Below are 21886 nucleotides of genomic sequence, written 5' to 3'. Positions count from 1 at the left end.
TATTGACGTCAATTGTCAGACCAGAATCATACCAGAGCAGAGTCATTAAAAACAAAAGTGTATTAGAAAATATTATTGTAGTCTGGAGAAGAGAAAAATAAATTAAAGAGAATCACTTTTGAAAGTTAAAAACAAATAGAAATGTCGCGTCAAACATCTCGCTTGGACGCTAAAAAAGTGGTAAGATAAATAATTTGGTAAATTTAAATTATAATCTAAACGTACTTATTTCAACTAAACAATTCACTATAAAATTACAGAATTCGGAACTATTGACGCTTACATATGGTGCTTTAGTTTCCCAAATGCTAAAGGAAACCGAAAACCCAGAGGACGTAAACAAACAGTTGGAGCGAATTGGTTACAACATGGGCGTGCGACTTATCGAAGACTTTCTCGCTCGAACAACGTCGACTCGCTGCCTGGAAATGAGGGAGACAGCTGATAAAATTCAACAGGCCTTTAGGTAGATTTTTAACTTAATTATGTTCCCTTTTTTACTAATAAATTACATTTGTAATTTTAGTGGGACTGGAGTATTAGTATCGTAAAAAATAATGGCAGTTATAAAAAAATTAAAAATATAAATCATACCATGTTCACAAGAGTAATGTCACTATAAAAATTGTTACAGTCTTATGTGTATGATCATATTGTCCAAAAAACTAAATTCAATTTACTGACAATGACAATACATTTTGTTGTATTCGTGTGCTCAGCTCAACTTGGCTTACCTGTCACCATGGGTTGAAAGGTAAGCCTAGTTGAACTGAATTGAACTCCTTTTGGCTAAAGGATTTTATCCTAAATTGAGAAGTCATTTGATGCTTATTTTACCACTGCTCCACTAAAAATATACATGTTAGCAAGCTATATCACTCCTAATCAAATTTCTGCAACATCTGCTTATACAAAATTAATATTTCTACTAGTTTCCACCTGCATTTGTGCAGGTTTAAGTACATTTTTTCCAGAATATAAAGTGACCTATGGTAGAACATCTTAGACTATGATCTATATCTGTGCTAAATTTTAGATCTATGTAGCAGTTCTTGCGAAATTGAGTAACAAATATTTAAGTTCTAAACACTCACATTAATAATAATATTAGTAAGATTTACTAATATTAGTATATATATGTATATAATATGAATAATATTAGTTAGATTCACATTAATAATAATTTATAAGTTTTTTCACTGTGCAGGTTATATTTGAATATGCAGCCCACTGTTACCAGCTGGAGCAGTGCGGGTGATGAATTCTCCCTCGTCTGGGACCAGTGCTCGCTTAGTGAATGGGTTGAAATGCCAAATAATGGACTTAAGTATTGTGCTCTGATACCAGGAGCTATAAGAGGTGCCTTGCAAATGGTGCAGCTCGATGTGCAGTGTTGGTTTGTTCAGGTAAATACTTATTTCATTATATAAAATGACAAGTAAATGAAATGGTAGAAAAATTACCTGGCTACCAAAACAGCATGTGTGATATCCTTATGACTGACCTTGAGTCAGTTAGGTAATGTGTTTCATACTTAAATCGCACTGTATGCTTTCACACACTTTTAACATACATAACGTTTATAAACATTATGTGGTAGATATTTGACAATCAAGCATTACACTTATGCTTCTAAATTTAATAAATATTTTTGCCTTTGATTGCTTCATCCAGTGGGTCTATAGTGTGTTGTTATATAGTTTAGTGCAAAATTAATAAGCTACGTAGGCTAAAAAAAATGTGTTTAGGACAAACAAACATGCTCTCGTTTTATTTTAAATGATTATTTATTATTGATATTTAAATACAATTGTATTAAATCCCACATTATAAACTATTTTCAGGATCAGTTGAAAGGTGATGCAGTTACTGAGCTTAGAGTGAAATATATAAAAAGGTTGGAAGATGCTGTACCCGCTGGAGAGGATTAATGTGCTATTGAATTTGTATGGCTGATATACCTGTCTTACTCTATGTAAACAACTAGTGGTTATTTATGTGAACATGAAAAAGACAGCAATGTATTGAATGCTACTCTTTATAAACTGTCCACTAAAAAAGAACAGTATTCTATCTTTTTTAAAATTTTGAAAATAGAAATGCAGTCTGGCTATTGGGCCACCTGATGATAAATTATCATCATGGCCCATTTATATAGGTTCTGATAGAAATATTAACCAAGCCCTTATATTGTCAATGAATAATCTTGGGAACCTCAGTTCCCAACTAACAACATCTTAATGTTATGTCTGTCGTGCCTGTAATTACACCGGCTCACTCACTCTTCTGACCGGAACAACTATCGTAAATTAGATTATTGGATTGTAATTTTTACCTACCGAGGTGGGCTTTGACAAAGCCTTATCTATTATTATTAATATTAAGTAGTCATAGTGAGTAATATCGCTTTTTGACAGCTCATATAAATTATTTATGTCAAATAATATTTTCTAATGTCTCGTTGCTAAGTAATTTTTTTTAAACCCTGAGAGTAAGGCTATTGTCGCGGTTAGTTGAGAAGTCTTAGATCTTAGCTATGACGTGTTATTATTATTATTTCATTGTTTTTGTTATTCTAAGCAATCAACAGAGCTAAAATTCGAAATACCTATACGAATTGTCATCACGAAATGTAACATTTTCATTTCAATTATGTTAAGCTTTCATAAAATGTTATGCATTAAAAATGTGTTTTATTACCCAATTTTTGTTTACGTTCAAACATGCTGTATAATTGATATGTAAACATATAAGTAAACATTTTATTTGAAGATTTATTATCTGTTGTGTAATATTTATAATTAATATATATAAATTGTACCACTTTTTATCATTAATACCGATTACAGTGGTAATCGAATCCGTTAACAAAACGTTGTTGATAGAAGTTACACATTAGGAAATTTTCCCTCAGCTACGAATTACGATTCAGCTGTGGTTATTTTAAGTGGGGAATAGTCGAGGTTAAATTAGTAGAATTGTCACCTAGGTAAACAACTCTGGATTTCGAGGTGGGTCTTTTAACGCGCGAAGCCGCTGGTTACTTTAATCAAGAGACACAATGGAAAGGATTACCGTTATCTTTGTCATGTGCCTTGAATCTTAACTCAAAAAACTTGTTTATATATAATTTTTTCTATAAATTCCGTTTATTTAAAAAAAAATCTAGTATAGTGTATAATTATTTGAAAAATGCGGTTTATATTTATGCATCTCACGATCGCAGCGCCATCTAGATTTTTCTTCAACAGCGGAGTCGGTCCCTATTGAAATACCTACTGTGTCGGACCGTGTCTGGTGAGAAGGAGAGAAAGACAAAAGAGTATATTTTTATGCACTAGAATTTCTGTTTAAAGCACAGTATAACACGCCTGTTCAAGTTAGCTTGATCTTTTTGACAGGCGATGGAATGATGGAATGTCTAATTCAAATTAGATTTTTTTTTTACTTCTTTTTTTAAAAAGAGTTATATCAGCTAAAAAGACTCCAACCGCTAGCCAAAGGACCCCCGTTTGTAAAAATAAGTGAATATATGATATTTAATAAGAATTTTTGTAATCGATATTTGTAGTAGTTACTGCCTGTTATTCGCGTCCCTACCGTCCGACCGATGTAACATTGTACAGGCGTCTATTATTTTCAGTGTTTCTATTTAAAATTTACTTTGAAGCAATAATATATAATAGAAAAACTCTTAAAATTTTCGGATAACGCTTGATCTTTAGGAACTTTTGTATTATATGTATTTTTGAAAATATTTTTACAATTTTTAAAATCAAGAAAATAATATCTTCGTCATTGCAAAGTTATGTCGATCAGAAAAATTTACATCTGTCAAAATGATCAAGCTTTCTTGTACAAGGTACAACTGCTGAGTTTCTTGCCAGTTCTTTTCGATGCAATCTACATTACGAACCGTTAGAAGTTTTATGTTTAATATAATTCTATAAAATGACAATACACAAGTTCTACTACTTGAATAAGGTATATTTTGATTAATCTTACACAGGGAAGTAACCTGGTTAATGGGCCACCTAGTGGCAAGTAGGCAACGTGATTCATAGACATTGCTGGTATAAGAAATAGTAGTCATTTCATATAAGAAAACAAATACCAATGGGCATATTATATATTATTAGGCCAAATATTTTTACCGTCTGGGTACGCACCACTCACTCATCAAATCAAATCAATTATATTTTATTCAAGTAAACTTTACAATGAAGCGTTTTTGAATTGTCAATTTTTAAACACCACCGTTTCGAAAACCAGTCTCCAGCGAGAAGAAACGGCAAGAAACTCGCATAGTTGCTTTTTTCCAATAAACAGATTTACAATGTTTTTTTATTCAAAATTAGTGTTCAGTCCTGTGATGGAACCCGAGCCTAAAGCCAGGCGTTTTTTTCTAAAGTTTTCTGTTAATGAATAATAAGTTTTATTGATTAAATTAGTCTTAATAAACTTTTTAAATTTGTGGAATGCTAAATTGATTAGATTTTCAGGTATCTTATTATATACGCGCATACCATTGCTCAAAAACGTTTTCTGTACCGTATGCAAACGGAAAGTATGGATGACAAGTTTATTCTTATTTCTTGTATTAATGGTATGTATGTACCTGTATCATCATTTATGGAATATTTTTGTATATTCTTCTGTATAAACATTTTATTATCCGAATATATTGTGAAGCAGCCGTTAATACACCTAATTGTAAATATTGCGTAATGATGTCCTAGAACTAATATTGTAAAGAGTTCGGATAGCTCTTTTCTGCGGAGTTAATAATATTTCAATATCTCCTGCATTATCCCATAACAACATTCTATATGACATAAGACTGAAAATTACTAAAATAAACTAGCTTAGCAGTTCTTATGTCTGTGAGTTTTCGAATTGTTTTGATTGCATAAATGGCACATCAGATACTGTACCGCGATATAGTTATAGGTATTTAGCATTGTTGTGTTCCGATTAGAAGGGTGATTGAACCAGTGTAACAACAAGGCACGAGAGATATAACATCTTAATTCCTAAGATCGGTGCCCGTTGGCGATATAAGGAACGGTTAATATTTCTTAGAGCCCCAATGTCTATGGGCTTTGGTGTTGACTAAAATCAGGTCGACCATTTGTCCTCCCTAACTATACTATAAGAAAATGAAGCGAGATAAATATTACTACTAATATTAAAATAATTAACAATATGTGACAATGACTTCCAATGAATGAGTTCCAATAAAACAATGAAGTATTGTAATTGCTTTTATTAACTTAATATTCGTCGTATATTAATTTTTAAAATAAAAATATCTCAATTGCTACATGACGCAGTGAACAATGCTCTCTCTGATATATACATACCAACTAAACACACCAAACGTGAGATCTGTCATAAGTAATTTAGAGATTTTTAAATGAGGAAGCATTAGACATAATAACACACGGAATATATTGGTTCAACTTTAGATAGTAAGATAAAATGGGCCCACATACATATTAGTAAATTGGCGAGAAGCAGTTCTGCGGCATTCGCGGACACATCAATATTAGAATGATACCAGATGTGGATACAGCTCGACTGGTATAATTAATTAGTTTCACACTATAATGTCTTACGGCATTTAAGTAGTATAGCAGATATAAGTACGATCTTTGTCATGCAGAAAAAAGCCCATTCGAAAAATTTATAACCTGGACCCTAAAGCCTTACTAAGAAGAAGTAAATTTAAGAAAAATAAGTATTGACTGACGTTCAACGATATATACTCGATAATGTAATATATATTAATATTATAAATTGCATAAGGAGCTCTGTCTTTTACCGCCGATTTAGATGAAATTTGGTATGGAGATAGTTTCAGTGCCGGGAAACATATACTAATATTTTTTCATTTGCCCCTCGAGGGGGTGAAGTGGGGAGGTGAAATGGAGGATGACGGTTGGTGTTTTATAGGTAGTTTTATAAATTTCGCGCGATTAATGCCGCAGGTTCAGCTCATTCTAATATATATTCGTTAAAATATCACAAAAAATTGTTATTCTTGTAACCTGACTAACACACACACAAGATCCCAGAAAACATTCAAATCTTTCGTCAGAAAAAATTCAAAACGTCAGAGAAAGTTTGTGTTGTGTGCAAAAGGTTATTATAAGATTAACGATTTCACAGATTATAGCATGCCTTGGGATGAAACAAACAAGAAATTGTTTTTATTAAATACACAAACTTGAAGTAGTCATACCAGAAAAAAATATCGAATATAAAAAAAACAAAATCAATCGATGAGCAATTTTAATTAAAAAGATACAAACCAATTTCAGGAGATCAGATACGCCACTTAAATATTTACGTGAATATTATTTCAATAAATTTAAATAACGAAACAAATGTTATTGTATCTGCATACAAACAAATAATTATTCTTCTATAGAAGTACCTCTACTACAGATAAGTGCGTCCTTCATAGAATAGTATCAATATCTATATAAGCGTAGCATGCTAGATATGTGCCTGCTATTCAATTAGCATCCAACAATAAGTATGAAAACAAAACCTCAATTGAATTCATTCATTCTATCAATTGAAAAGGTTTGAACAACAAGTCTTTTATAACAATAAAACCGATTTAAAAAAAAGAAACATCTGTCATGCATTGCAATCACAAATAATGAAACTTCAAAATAATAAAGTATTGTCCCAATTTATATTTCTTTACTTAAAAAAATCTTTCTTTTTACATGAAATTAAAAAAAAAACAGTATAACAAAAGTATGTCATTGCCTTATTGCCTCCACTGGTGACAGGAGGGCTGGTTCGTTTTTAGCCCAGAGCATCGGAATTGCGATTCAACGAGGAAATGCTGCTGGTATTCTTGCCACCATTCCACGCGGTCAAGATTTATACAGTAACTAGTTTAAATTCATATTTGCATATATTTAAGCACTTAATGTTATCTTAAATAAATTTATACACTTAAGGTTATATAAATTTTTATGTTAATAAATATTTTTTTATTTAGATAAAAGTAAAACAAATTTTATTATGTAGTATATTAAATATGTGGTGATTTACAGAATAATAATTCAAATCATGTTTCGCGCGTTAAAGGAGGGATAGATGATACAAGAAAATAGCTCGATAATAAAGCGACGCAGGATGAACTCGTAATAGGGTGTCTATTATTTGGTCATTACCGTGTACCTGTAAAAAATATACCTTTACTTATAAATATTCATAAATTTCACTTAGTAGGTGTTCAATTAAACAATGATATTTCTTTATATTTCACCAATCACCCGCTCAGATATGTTAATACGTATGTAACTGGTAGTTTGAAGCTACCCATATTAACAATACAAAAAAAAAAATACTCAAGGTATCATAAGTTGAAAGTCATAAGTTATTGTTTTATGACTTAACGTTACTATTTTACAACAAGCACCCGGCAAGCAGTGTTTTGGCGATCTCGACTTATCCCAAAGAGTTTTTTAAGAGACCTTCTGTGACGCCGCACCAAGATTTGACCATCATTGGCGTCGCGGCCACCAACACGTGGTTCCCGAGTTTTTTGCACTCGGGCACGCACTGTACATAAATATATATTTAAATTAAAATATACGCGCAATGTTGTGTTTTATATAGTTTTCATTACATATTGAAATTTCATGCTCTGATTTAAAAATTGGATTAATTACATTTATTTTCATGAATACTATGATGGGAGATAGCTAGGTAGTGTTTTTCGGAGCAAATTGATGATTTATTCGTACAATTTTTGTTATTGTTTTCATTGAATTCCAAATTTAACTTATCTTATCTTATTAATTATTTTTTTATCATAATACGTTTGCGGTGTGGATCCTGCAGCAAAAAATTATACACGCCATCTCAATCTTTCTTCCTCCCTTAATTCGTTCTTTTTATAATAACTATAGAAATGTGTTTATATCAGCTTATCTAGTAATAAACTCGTAAAGTATTTAGCTTTTCGGTTTACTTTGGCAACTGGTGCCTAGATCCTTTCGCTCTACTCCAGGATGACACGGATAGTAGATATTGTAATAGGCGAGTTAAGTTCATTGATCAATCATCAATCGATCAATCTATTGGGAACCAAACTCAAACTCAAATTCCTTTATTCTATATAGAAGCATTACACTTACTTGTTTATAGTCAAATTAAACACTACCACCGGTTCGGAAAAGGCCTGAAAAAAACCGGCGAAAGAAACTCAGCGGGTCTTTTTTTTTGTCAAACTAATAACCACACTACCAGTAAAAGTATGCAGAGTTAGGAAAGCTGTTAGAATCCTCCAAAACCGTTTCATGTTGTTTACACAATAATTAATTTAAATAAGTGAGAAAGTTGATTGATGATCAAAAATATAGAAATTCTGGTCAGATATGATCATTTCCATACGAGACAATCCTATAAAATCATTGAACTACGTCAACCTACAGTCACTCACACATACATATTTAACAAACGAAGCAAGTAGACAATGACTTCGTTAGTCGAGAAACTCTTCTCTCGGAGTGACACTCAACTTGCGTATACTCGACGTAAACATCGTTTGAAATTAACATATATATTTCTTATTACAAAACATTAAGGTTCAAAATACTTTAACACGAAATACTTGTATATCCGCTAAGATGAGGGTCTCCAGTGTGATATGTAACTATGGTTCTGTAATTTTATATAGCGCGTCTAATGAACATATGAGCATGGTATGATTCAGGTTTAACTTAAGCGTTGTACCTATGTTTAATAATGATGACTATTTTAGACCTTATTATAATATGAGTCATGTTAAATAAAAATAATGATTGTTTCCTTACATCAGTTATAGTACATGAGGTACTATAACTGGAGAGGAATTCTACACCAAACCACCAGGCAAGCGCCACTGTATTTTCATGTGCTTAATTTGTTTTTATAATTCACTCGTGCTCGGCGGTGAAGGAAAACATCGTGAGGAAACCTGCATGTGTCTAATTTCAACGAAATTCTACCACATGCGTAACCTGCATTGGAGCAGCGTGGGGGAATATGCTCCAAACCTTCTTCTCAAAGGGAGAGGAGGCCTTAGCCCAGTAGTGGGAAATTTACAGGCTGTTGTTCTACTGTTTGCAATTTGGCTAGGTACTTCCGACCCATCAGTTTTGCCACCACAAAATATCACTTAAGGTTTGCTTTGTTACAGATTAAAGGATGAGTGAGTCAGTGTTATTAATGGTAGGACATGACTAAAAGACCAATTCGATCGAATATTAATAGTAAACGGGAAAACCATATTTTTGATAACCTCGATTTCTTGATAATTACCGTTTGAAATAACATGTTTACTTTAATCTTTCAAGTCTATACATACCTAGAATAAAATAGCAAATTATATTTAAACGACCTCCGTGGTCGAGTAGTGTGTAGACCGGGTTTCATGGGTACGCTTCTCTGGGGTCCCGGAGTTCGATTCCCGGCCGATTCGATATAGAAAAAGTTCATTAATTTTCTATGTCGTCTTGGGTCTGGGTATTTGTGGTACCGTCGTTACTTCTGACTTTCCATAACACAAGTGCTTTAGCTACTTACATTGGGATCAGAGTAATGTATGTGATGTTGTCCAATATTTATTTAAATAAATTTACGTACATCTCGACAGTTTAATCTATAATATTACATGTCCCAATAGCGTGGATATCACGTAGATTACAATAACTATATGTAGATATATAATCTATATGTATTATAGTTTACTTATGTATTATCTGTGAACTGTAAATAATCAAAAAGCACAGTAGTCTTATATTATAGTTTCTTAATGTACGCCCTTATCTATTAAATACTTAAGTAAAAAGTAATCTATACTAATGTTAGAAATGCAAAAGTAACTCTGTTACTCTATAACGGCCAAACCAAGAGGCTACTTTTTATGCCTAACACCTGAGAACCAACACCTAAAACGCGAGCAAAGCCACGGGCAACAACCAGTGCTCTATGAATTATTCCTTATGCAAGATTTCTCGTCTTGTAATTTGTTACACCAAGTTGTTTCACTACGGCTTAGTGACTGAACATGTGGCAGAATTTCATGCTCGTTATCTAGATCGGTCAGCTGTTGACCAGATTCGAACCAGCTATCTTAACTTTGTAATCGCGGCTTGCGGCAAGTTGTAAATTATTGTATGTAATCAATTATTTTTTATTTTAAAATCTAAAATTCTTAATTTACCTAAATGTAACGTCGGAGTTATATGAGTTCATTTATACTACAAAAACTGTTTGTCATTTAAAATGTTGATTGGTTTGAATAAGTGTATCATAAATGTTTTGACGCGGTCAGTGATTATTAATTATGCCTACCAAATTAAAAAGTAATAAACATAAGGTATTTATATCTCGGTTAATGAACTTTCTAATTGGGTCACAGTTGCTTGTTGTTTGTAACAAGTATCGCATGTTGTCAATTTTTTCCATGGTTGTCGAACGATATTCGACCAAAAATTTTCTTACACTTTTATGGCCAAAATTACCAATTTCATGCCGAAAATTTTATGATGAATATTAAAAAAATAACTACGATAAGTATAAGTACTACTTACTAGTTTTTTTTTCGACAGTTTCTGTTATAAAAGTGTTGTAAAATTGTCAAATATTGTTTCTTTTTCTTTTTTGTAATATGTAGAACGAGCAAGTCGATCATCCGATGTTAAGTGGTCACCACCGCACATAGATATTGATGCTGTAAGAAATAATAACCATTCCTTACACCGCACCAATGCGCCATCAACCTTGGGAGCTAAGATGTTATATCCCTTGTGCCTGCGGTACACTGGCTCACTCATCCTTTAAACCGGAACACAAGAATACTAAGTATTGCTGTTTGACATTAACATTCGAAGAATAGTATATCAAATAATGTATTATGATTAAGTTGACTTACTGACGTCATAAAATATTATTGTCGGCCAACGCCGGTTGACGATAACAATATTTTGCAAGTCCGTTCCAACTGAACATAAACAAATATCACATCCATAACATTATCCATTTCAAGTAGCTTACATTTTAATTCGTAATGTTTATTATTGTAAGCACATTTTTACACATTTTGTTATGTAAGTAAATATGTATATTATATTGCATATTTCAATATTTATATTGTAAAGCAAGATAGCATTGTATTTTTATTTTGGATAATTATTATGTTCGCAATGGAAATTTGTCTGAGTTTTGGATAAGGATATCGAAAATACGTTACAGGATTTTATTAGAAAACTAATTTTACGCAGATAGTGTCCCAGCGAAGAGCCTCATAAACCTTAGGAGTGAATCAGAATAAATATACGCCAATCAATCTTCCAGTTTATAGGTAAATATTCACCAGGATAAAATATGCCAATTCATAACGGCTGGTTATCCTCAAACTTGGCCTGGTATTATTAGTAACTATTGCGTCAATTATTAATAAAATCTTATGTTATTTATTATACAGTACTGTGGACCTTAAAATTATAATAAACGAACTAATTTGTAATTAAATACTCGTATTAGAATTAACAAAAAACTCAAAATATTAAACATCTGAGGTTTAAGCAAATAAAATATCATAACTTTTCTGTATGTTCATTTAATCAAATATATTCGAGGGCAGGATGGACTCTTGAGGACAATACTCAGATTAAGCTAAAAAATCATTATTGTTCTCACATCATCCGCTACGATCGTATCCAGCTTCAATCGCCAATATCCGCTGGTGCAATATTATAGTGAACGATTTTGTGTTTAAATTAAAAATACACTTAATAACACATACATACTATTCATTTAAGATAAGAATTAAGATGTTAAAACGAACATTGATAATCTTCAATTTTAATACTTCGAACAATTAAAATGATCTACGAACGCGTTCCATTTTAAATTAAATCTATCCAACGCTTTATTTTTATTAACACCATCTAGAGTACTGTAATTTAATGAATTGATTGCTATTTGTTTCAACAGTCTCAAATCAGACAGACGACTAGCGACACCAACAAATGCTACGTAAAAGTCATCAGATAATGGATCGGCTTCCCATGCACCTGGGTCATCGCTGGAAAGCACTACTGGCATACCTTGAGCGAAAAAGTTACTCAGTGGATGATTACGTACATCGCGAACCAGAGATAATACTGTATTTGAAATGACATTTACTTCTAATGCTATACCTTTATCAATAACTTCCTTCATTAATAATGGATGTTTTGAAATAGCATAAGCGTGGCCTATTCTCTTGGCTCCTAACAATATTGCATCGATCAGATTTTCATCCGTCATTGTTCCGTACCAATCAGTTTCACCTGCGTGGAAGAAATAATTTAAATCTTTGGAAGCAGCTGTGAGTTGAGGAATAAATTCGATTAAGGGACTTCCTAAATCTTCCTGGCCCACTAAATCGAACCCTGCGAATATATCCGGCACGTCTGCTTTTATTGCTCTCGCTAAACGCAAGTATTCATCCAATTGCGATCGGTTCACACTTCTCGAAGGTGCGTATATGAGTTTTGCTCCGACGAAATCAGGATGGTCTTTTTTGAACCTCTCAATTGTTTTTCTATACGTTTTCGCAGTTATGAGTGGTGCGTACAGCGTACCGTCCAATTCATATAAACTAGGCAAAATACTTCTGACTTCAAGATACATGACATTGTCGTTTTTAAATTTTAAAAGAACGTCGTAAAAATATTGTTCCCATATTGGTCTATATGTGAGGATATCAATAACCCTGCCGAAGTATTTCATGAAAACCTCCCAGGACTCCTTGATACTTGGATAGGTAGTATCAGGATTGCTCACACATAGTGTGAAATATTTTCTTAATTTCATATCGAACTTGGTACTATTAGATGATTTTCTCGCTTCGCTTATCAACTGCCAATTACTTTTACATGGCGTCTTCGGTGTTTTGTCGGAAAATTTGAATTTAACATCACTTTTATCGAAACATATGTAAAGATCATCCGAATAGGTCAAATTCATAATGTAATCAGGCCCTAAAATACCCATGTCGTGTATATGTAACGCTGCTCCTTTAGGCATATCTTTTATGATCTGATAAACTTTAGACTGTCGTATGTCATCCTTATAGGTGAAGAAATGACGGGAGAATTTGTAGTGTTGCGGATTTCTAAAGCCGTAGTCCACTTCTCGGAACTTATGCTGCATTATACAGTTGTTGACGGTTGATTCTTTATCTGTGAGTTTTATATTTCCCCCTACAGATAAGAGTCCCTCATCTCGTAGGATCTTGGCTCGTTTCGCTTTGTAATCGTCGATTGTTGCGTAACAAACAGTGAATACGAACACATAGCTAATCACGAAACGCATGTCTGCGTGAGGGGCGCTTCGTCGTGCGCGCTCCAGTACTGAGCTGACACTGAATACGATTTTATTGTACAGGGCGAATGACCTGACACGATTGATTTATAAATATTATTCCATTGCCATTACACGGAATCATCGTACAGTCAATATTTAAATATAATATCCAAAACAGACGGATTAAGTTTCGTATTCTAAATGAATTGAAAGACTTAAAATATTTTTGTAGAACAATTTTAAATGGAAATATTATCTTTCTATGTTTTTTTTTTGTTTTGTTATGTTTAACAACATAATTGTTATTACGCATAGAAAATTAATTCTTTCAATTTGTACGATTTCCTTGACTATGATATACCGACCGAAAAGTATGCAATGAAATAGTTATCATTTGGTACGTAATATTTGTTTTATCGTACTCATAGATTCTTTGGAATATTTCTATTTATAAGTGTACCCTTTTTTCTCTTTGTCTGTATGTACTTATGTTTTTTTTTTCTTTTTATAGTAACTAGTAATGAATTCATAGCGCACAGTCAAACAATATATGGTATTTATTTGACGATATGTTTATTTGTTTAGTAAATACAATAAAATTAAACATAAATAACACTCATTGAAGACTCGTTGATTAAATAATTTAAGCAAAATATTAAAACAAGTTCGTTTAGTTGCAGTTTTTGAATTATGCAATATAAATACTTAATTTTGTAGCACTTAGTTATTTGCTCAACTCGAGTAAAACGACAAAAATAGCAACCAAGTAAGTGCCCACATAATTAAAAGTAAAAAAAGGCTGTAAAGCGCCGAAACGATGCACAAACCGCAATTTCTATAGACTTTTTAAACGATAAAATTTACTAAAACTCATTTCGTACTGGTGTAAATTACAGCCAGCGGCGTCTAAAAGGGTTCGTTTTCAAAGCATCGCTCCAAAGAAACTAAAAAATAAATCTGAAAAGAAATAAAGGGCGTCTCATCCGCCATGCTGATTTTATGCAACGAAAGGGTTGGGGAAGTTTTAAGTGGCACTTTAGCATGGTACCGCCCCGCGGTACGCATTCGTTGGCAAAAAAAAGTAAAAAATATGGCCGTCACACTACGACTTGCATGATATTGAGATGTTTCGGTGCACACTCGTCACCTCTTTTAATCTTCTAATTACTACCCGCAAGTCTGTGGATGACACTTTCTGAAATCATTTCAAAACAAAGGATAGTGGCGAATCGAAATGTAAATGGAGGCAGGTGGAAATATTTTTGGGAACAATTGTTATATAAGAATAGTGATATATATCTTTATTTCTAACTAGAGATTTACTAAAACATTAAAACAAATGAGTGTTAGTCGATTTTAATTTCGATTCGATTTTTTTAAATTACTATATTAACTTGCAACATAATACCTTTGAAGTGTTGAATAATTCTTTAATACAAGTTCAGGTTACATTATCGATTGTTTATAATCCATCGCCATGCGTAAGATTAGCGGCAACTAGCAACATTGGCAGTGATAAGGCAGCACCCGAAATAGCTAATCGTGTTTAACATAAATTTTTACGAAGTTATCTTAAAAAAATGAATTTGAATTTCGAATCATTTACAATTCTTTTTAGTTTTCTATAAATCCGTCAATAAAAAAAAGACAGTTCGTCAAATTATATTATTGGTACCCACTTCTGTCCTTTGGTAAAACAACCTTGTAACAGATAATTTTGATTTATAACTTCTGAGACATTTGTTGCAAAATCAATTGTGGTGAAAATGTGGACGGTTATAGTTTGGCCTTTGCTTTGTCTAGCAAGTGCAGTATTCGCTGACGATGTGTTCAAAAAGAATATCAAAGAAAGAAACTATCTCTTACAAAAAGAACTTAATATGATGCTTGGTAATGACATAGTACTAAGTGACAGTGAGGATCAAGCAAATAAAATCATTATGAAGTTGAAAAATAATGAATTGGATTACGGCTTTAACAATCCCCAGTATTTTAACTACTCAAAACACTTTTTTGAATACAAGGATGATATTAAAAAGTCAGAACTGTTTAAGTTAATTAAGGATATGCCGAAAGGAGCAGTTCTCCATGCGCACGACACAGGAATATTAAGTCCAGATTATGTTCTATCATTAACTTATTGGGACGATCTATTCGTATGTTTTGAAGAAGAAAATATACATTTTTTATTTTCTCTAGAACTACCGAAGTTACCGTGTAAGACTGCATGGCAGTTAATGAAACATGCCCGATATTCATCGGGAAATGTTAAGAAGTTTGATGCTGAATTAAGAAAGCATTTTACTCTTGTTACTAAGGATCCAAATCAGGTGTATACTGATATAAATGTAGTGTGGTCGAAGTTTCAGCAGTATTTTATAACAACATCTTCTCTCTTTAGCTATAAACCAATCTGGGAGAAATATTTCTATGACACTCTTAAGGCTTTACGTGATGACAATGTTATGTACTTAGAAATTAGAAGCGTGTTACCAACGCTTTACGATTTAGATGGAAATAAATATGATGCTATAGACACAGCCGCATCTTATAAAAAGGTTTTGGATACATTCTTAGAGGTTTATCCTGATTTTTATGGAGCTAAACTAATATACGCTCCATTGAGATTCGTCGACAACAAAACTGTTAAGGAATATTTAAAAATTGCGAAGGAATTAAAAAATAAATTTCCTGATTTACTCGCTGGATTTGATTTAGTAGGCCAAGAAGATTTGGGTGTACCCACTAAAGAGTTTCTTCAAGTTCTTTCTGAAGCAAGTGACGAATTCGAATACTTTTTCCACGCCGGTGAAACGAATTGGTATGGAACTAGTTCTGATGAAAACATAGTAGATGCAATCGTTCTTAAAGCTCGTCGAATCGGGCATGCTTTTGCAATTGTGAAGCATCCCTTATTGATGGAGGAAGCTAAAGAAAGGGATATAGCAATTGAAGTAAACGTAGTATCGAACACCGTTTTGAAACTAGTTGAAGATATCAGAAACCATCCGCTGGCCGTGTTCTTATCGAAGAATTTACCAGTAGTAATATCGAGTGATGATCCCGGTTTGTGGGAGGCGGATCCTTTGTCACATGATTACTATATTACATTTGTTGGCGTCGCCAGTCGACACGCTGACATTAAACTCCTCAAGAAGTTAGCTCTTAATTCCTTATATTACAGTACGTTTCCGCATAAAGATAAATTAATTCATGAATTTGAAATTCGTTGGACGAAATTCATAGACACAATTGTCCAAGATCACTGGTAAATGAAAATAGAACTGTTTATGTTTAATTTAAATTAACAAAATATATTTCTTATCTATCTTAGATAAGATATCAAAAAATCAATTGAATGATTCTGCGCAGATATATATTGTGAAATCTAAAGAATTTGTGTCTTAAATGATATCATAAAACTGATATAAATATTTATGCAATAGCTTGTTGCTATGAATTTCTTATCGATTCTTATCGCCGAAATATCTTAAACATTTTTCGTAAAAACTTTTATGTGTATTTTAATAAACATAAAGAAATAACTTAAATGTGTATGAACATTACAATTTTCCACTGTAATTGAAAACAAATGTATTTTAAATGACGTAACACTTTCGGAATGCAAAAAATATTTCATTATTTACATTTTATTTATGTATTCAATACTTTTAAAGTTACAATACAATTAAAACATTAATATAAAAAACGTAAATATTTACAAATATATACTAAGAAAATATAAGGAATACATTAATTCGTTTTTATTATTTCCTGTTAAAGTACAAATTATACTTACGACCTTTCGCCTTGATAGTTTAAGAAATTGTGTATATCTCACCTAAAATATAATATATATTAAATATATTTATTAATTGAAGTTTGTTTAACGATTGTAAAAATAGCTGTTTCATAAATAAATTTAGTAAATGGACTCTCTGATTATTTCCTTTAAATATAATCAATTGATTCTAGGTGAGCCGATACTTTTATTGAGAGTCAAGTCGTTGGAAAGATGCATATGTTTCATATTGTATATCATTTGTTGTTTTGCAGGCGTTCTAAATGACACATATAGTGTCCACGGTGTTCATCCGTACTCGGCTAATTACCTACGACACTAATTAGCGATGATCGCTCGGTTTAGCGGCTTCGCTTTGCAATGCTACGCTTGAAATAGCAAATTATTGGCGTTTATGTTGCGTGACGATACGGCGCCTAGACAAATTGCCGTGATAATTTGTACAGTTTTCAAAATTATAAATAAGTAAAACTTAGGTTCAGGCTTTTGAATAGTTTTCAGTTTACGTTTATTTTCGGAATAACGGACCTTATGTTATCAATAACTGTATTCCATGAACTGAGATGATAATGCCCTTTTTACTAAATCCGAGACTCGGCAAAGGTTTAATTGTAAACTTTCATATTTTTTGTATTATGATTTTGAAACTATTGGTACTAGTTGAGTTCAAATTATAGTGCTTCATAGCCTTACTGGACTAGATTCCCGTCCCGACTTTGAACTGCTAGAGTAAGAATATTATCCCGATTGATCAAATAATGGAATATTTGTAAACGTTCGCCGTTAATGTACTGATACATCGTATATTACGTGTTTGAGAAGATTATATCTCGTAATATTTCTAAAACAACTGTTTCGTATTGTAAAGCCAAAGTATAAATGGAAATGACAACAAATATTTATTGGGATAGTTTTTTTGTACCTATGTATATACCTAATTTCTAGGCCTATGTAAATGAATAATACTTAGGTACATAATCTTAAACCTCATTTCCCAATGGCACCATTTTGGCGCTTAAGCCTTTCTTTCTTTCCACTGAAAAATATGTTAATTATTTCAATAAGAAATATTAGTATGTGTTAATTAAATAAAATATGGTATTTTATTGACAGTTTATTTTTTGTTTGAAACATTCTTCATTCATTTTTCGTATTAAAGACAGATAATGCCGTCGATGATTTTTTACATTTAGATATTTTTAACTTTCATAGATTCAAGTCAATTGTAAAAAATACATTGGTAAAGAAGGCATATTATTCGATACAAGATTATATTGATGATAAAAAAGCGTGGAGTTAATGCTTGTTGACTTCCAGACAGGAGACATAATATACATATATAATTGTATTTAACTAACATGAATGTATTTTTAGATATTAAAAAAGAGTAAATACTGAGTTTCTTGCCGGTTCTTCTCGGTAGAATTTACATTCCGAACCGGTGGTAGCTTTACTTTAAATAGTTTGTTAAATGACGATTCAAAAATGCTTGTAAAAACCTACTTGAATAAAGTTGAACACTAGGCAGTTATAAAAATTTTAATTTTTTTTTTTATGATGTCGGTAGGCTGTTGAGCAAATAGGTCACCTGATGGTAAGTGGTCACTACCGCCCATAGACAATGGCGTTGTAAGAAATATTAACAATTCCTTACTACTCACCACTACTTACCAATGCGCCATCAACCTCGGGAACTAAGATGTTATGACGGCGGTAGAATATCTGATGAGTGGGTGGTACCTACCCAGACGGGCTTGCACAAAGCCCTACCACCAAGTAATTTTTCATAAGAAGTAAATCCAATATGAAACCTGTTACTTTAAATATGCTATAATCAGGTACGATACGTTATGACAAATGTTATTAATGTTTATTCTATTTATTAGCGAACGAGTCAAGGATAATATTTATTTGATCGCTCGGTGATAAATAAATATTATTATATTATTAATATTATTATCACATACAGAATAATAGTATTTTGTCTGTCTCTCAGAATGGATGTAGGGGTGGATCACGAGGCACTAAGGAGCTACTCCTCATTGATATGACCATTAGCCAACAGGTTCGTCGTTTTCGAAAGAGTCTGTCGACATTCTGGACAGATTACAAGAAGGCCTATGATTCCGTGCCGCATACATGGCTCTTGAGGGTGCTGGAGTTGTACAAATTAGATACAACTCTATCCAGTTTCTTGAGATCATGTATGGGGCAATGGTGGACAGTCCTTCGCTATCCAGGATACCGAACGATTCATGGTAATGACGAACCGATAAGGATTGAGTGGGGAATATTTCAGGGCGATAGTTTGAGTCCATTGTGATTTTATTTAGCCTTGAACCCTCTAAGTACTCTGTTAGAGAGTTCAAGGTTAGGCTATTGTTTGTGGAGAGGAGATAAAGTAATATTCCACCTACTTTACATGGATGATTTAAAGCTCTTTGCACCTTCAGGTTCACAACTAATGGAGTTTCTAAAGGTAACAGAAACTTTTAGTAATTCTATTAGAATGGAATTTGGAGTTGACAAGTGCGCGGTTATGCATATGAGGTATACAAACTCAGGGAGTATTTACTCCACACTGACTTGGATATGCACCGAGATGTAGTTACAATGGACAAGGGGTTAACTCCGCTCTCTTTAGGCAAAGAGAACTGGCGCAAACCTGTAGTACTAAGTACTGAGAACCGCAAGGGGGTATGGAGAGCAAGGAGTTACACGGACGCTTCTATCGGGCCCTTCATGGACCCGATGTGGACTTTATGGCGTCCGTATCTTGGCTACGGTTCGGCAACCTATTTGGTGAAACCGAAGGTTTTCTGTGCAATTATGGACGAAGTTATCATGACGAACAATTACCGGAAGTATATTGTGAGGGATGGGACGGTGGACATATGTCGGGCGTGTCACACTCTGGGCGAATCCCTTAGACATATTATTTCCGGTTGTTCTCGTCTTGCTAACGGAGAGTATTTGCACAGACATAATCAAGTGGCCAAGATTATCCATCAACAACTTGCACTTCGATACGGTCTTGTGGTATCAGAGGTACCATTCTACAGGTATGTGTCCGACCCAGTTCTCGAGAATGGTCGTATCACACTGTACTGGGACCGATCTATAATCACTGACAGGACTGTTGTCGCCAACAAGCCTGATATAGTGGTGATAGATCGGTCAGAGCGCCGCACGATAATTGTTGACGTCACCATCCCTCATGACGAGAATCTCGTGAAGGCTGAGAAGGATAAGCAAATAAAATATCTTGACTTAGCTCACGAGGTTGTCGACATGTGGGATGTGGATACAGCAGTTATTGTGCCGATAGTCATTTCAGCGAATGGCCTAATGGCCAAGAGCCTCGACCAACACCTTAAGAGGCTCTCGTTAGGCAGCTGGGTCAAGGGCCTGATGCAGAAGGCAGTACTCCTCGGCACGGCGCGTATTGTGAGGAAGTTCGTCTCTCTGGGGCCCTGACCACCGGTGGCTTGGACCCTGTTCCCGCCACTGGTTGGCCTCTGTATTTTATATTTTTAAATATATTTTATATATTTTGTATTTTATATTTAAAAATGTATTATACATGAATGAGAATAAATAAAGCAAATAATAATAATAACATTGTTATCGTGTTAGACCGATGTAATCATTGGAATTACATTTTGTATTGTCATTACTAAATATATAAGTACAGTTTACGTGGCTACGTTTTTCCGTATGTTTTGATAACCAAAATAAATAATCCTCTGGCCGATAGATAAGCTTACGACGTGGATGTATTTTTTATGGTGCAAAAGTGTGACAATTCATTGAGATTTTTGATAGTTAAGGTTTTTGATACTTGTACATAGTCTGAATTTCGTAAACACTATCTTGCGGCAAATGCAAGCAGGGTGGGATTTGGAGGTCTGGAGGCCCTCGGGCAACAGAGAAGTGGGGGGAACCTAGTTATTTTTTTATAAATTTATTCTGTCTTAAAGACAGAATAAATTCTTGTTGTTTTTTAAAGTCTTGGTTTGTTTATAATTTTACATAAATTATCTCTTTATTTCTTTGTATTCGTATGTAACTTTTAAAACAGTAATACTATAATATTACTATTACAATATATATTTTTTCATTTCATCAATAACTCATTCAAAAACCAAAACCTAAAATTTATTAAAAAAAAATTACAATGTCACGTCGATCTACAACAATGTGGTAAGCAGGTGAATCTTGCTTGATTCATTGTCCGTTGCGGCTTTAATGCGACGCAATGAGCTTTGTGTGTTTTTTTAACAGGCAATGTAAATTAACACAATTGGTACACGTATCATGATCGTTTTAGAATCTTCTATTAGATGTATCAAATAGTGCTGTACACTGTATGATGATGATGATGTCAATCCAATTTCGTACACAGCGGCCTCTATCATGGTAGACCAGCCAACTACGTAGTACCTACATATTAAAGTGCACAGATGTGTGCGGCGCAGTCATTCAGATAATCCGATGGGACGGCAAATCCGACACGATCGGAAAGAGTTCAGGTCTATTTCACAAATCACACACTTCCAACTTCCAAACTACGGGTTAACATTTAATTGGGATTTGAATTCAGAACATCGGGATTTGTGATATATCAAACCGACAGACCAACGAGGCAATCGACCTACTGATACTATGATGATATGTTATGGGTAAACGATTAGGAAATTAGAGTGTGCAAAGTGCATT

General features: G+C 33.3%; 3 protein-coding genes across 3 annotated transcripts; 2 read left to right on the top strand and 1 right to left on the bottom strand.

Moving 5' to 3' along the window:
• Positions 1 to 19: 19 nt before the first annotated feature.
• On the top strand, positions 20 to 2205 carry Bet3 (Blocked early in transport 3). Its single transcript, XM_026634977.2, has 4 exons — positions 20 to 180; positions 261 to 466; positions 1208 to 1406; positions 1845 to 2205. The coding sequence occupies exons 1-4, from the start codon at positions 142 to 144 to the stop codon at positions 1929 to 1931; spliced, it is 531 nt and encodes a 176-aa protein (XP_026490762.1). The 5' UTR covers positions 20 to 141; the 3' UTR covers positions 1932 to 2205.
• Positions 2206 to 11648: 9443 nt separating this feature from the next.
• On the bottom strand, positions 11649 to 13469 carry LOC113396896 (adenosine deaminase 2-A-like). The gene has a single exon (XM_064218281.1). The coding sequence runs from the start codon at positions 13372 to 13374 to the stop codon at positions 11878 to 11880; it is 1497 nt and encodes a 498-aa protein (XP_064074351.1). The 5' UTR covers positions 13375 to 13469; the 3' UTR covers positions 11649 to 11877.
• A 1419-nt stretch (positions 13470 to 14888) lies between these two features.
• On the top strand, positions 14889 to 16928 carry LOC113396904 (adenosine deaminase 2-like). Its single transcript, XM_026634983.2, has one exon. The coding sequence runs from the start codon at positions 15132 to 15134 to the stop codon at positions 16635 to 16637; it is 1506 nt and encodes a 501-aa protein (XP_026490768.2). The 5' UTR covers positions 14889 to 15131; the 3' UTR covers positions 16638 to 16928.
• Positions 16929 to 21886: the final 4958 nt, after the last annotated feature.

The sequence above is a fragment of the Vanessa tameamea genome, chromosome 21 (genome assembly GCF_037043105.1).
Source record: "Vanessa tameamea isolate UH-Manoa-2023 chromosome 21, ilVanTame1 primary haplotype, whole genome shotgun sequence".
Classification (NCBI taxonomy): domain Eukaryota; kingdom Metazoa; phylum Arthropoda; class Insecta; order Lepidoptera; family Nymphalidae; genus Vanessa; species Vanessa tameamea.
This window is presented reverse-complemented; position numbering and strand designations above follow the sequence as displayed.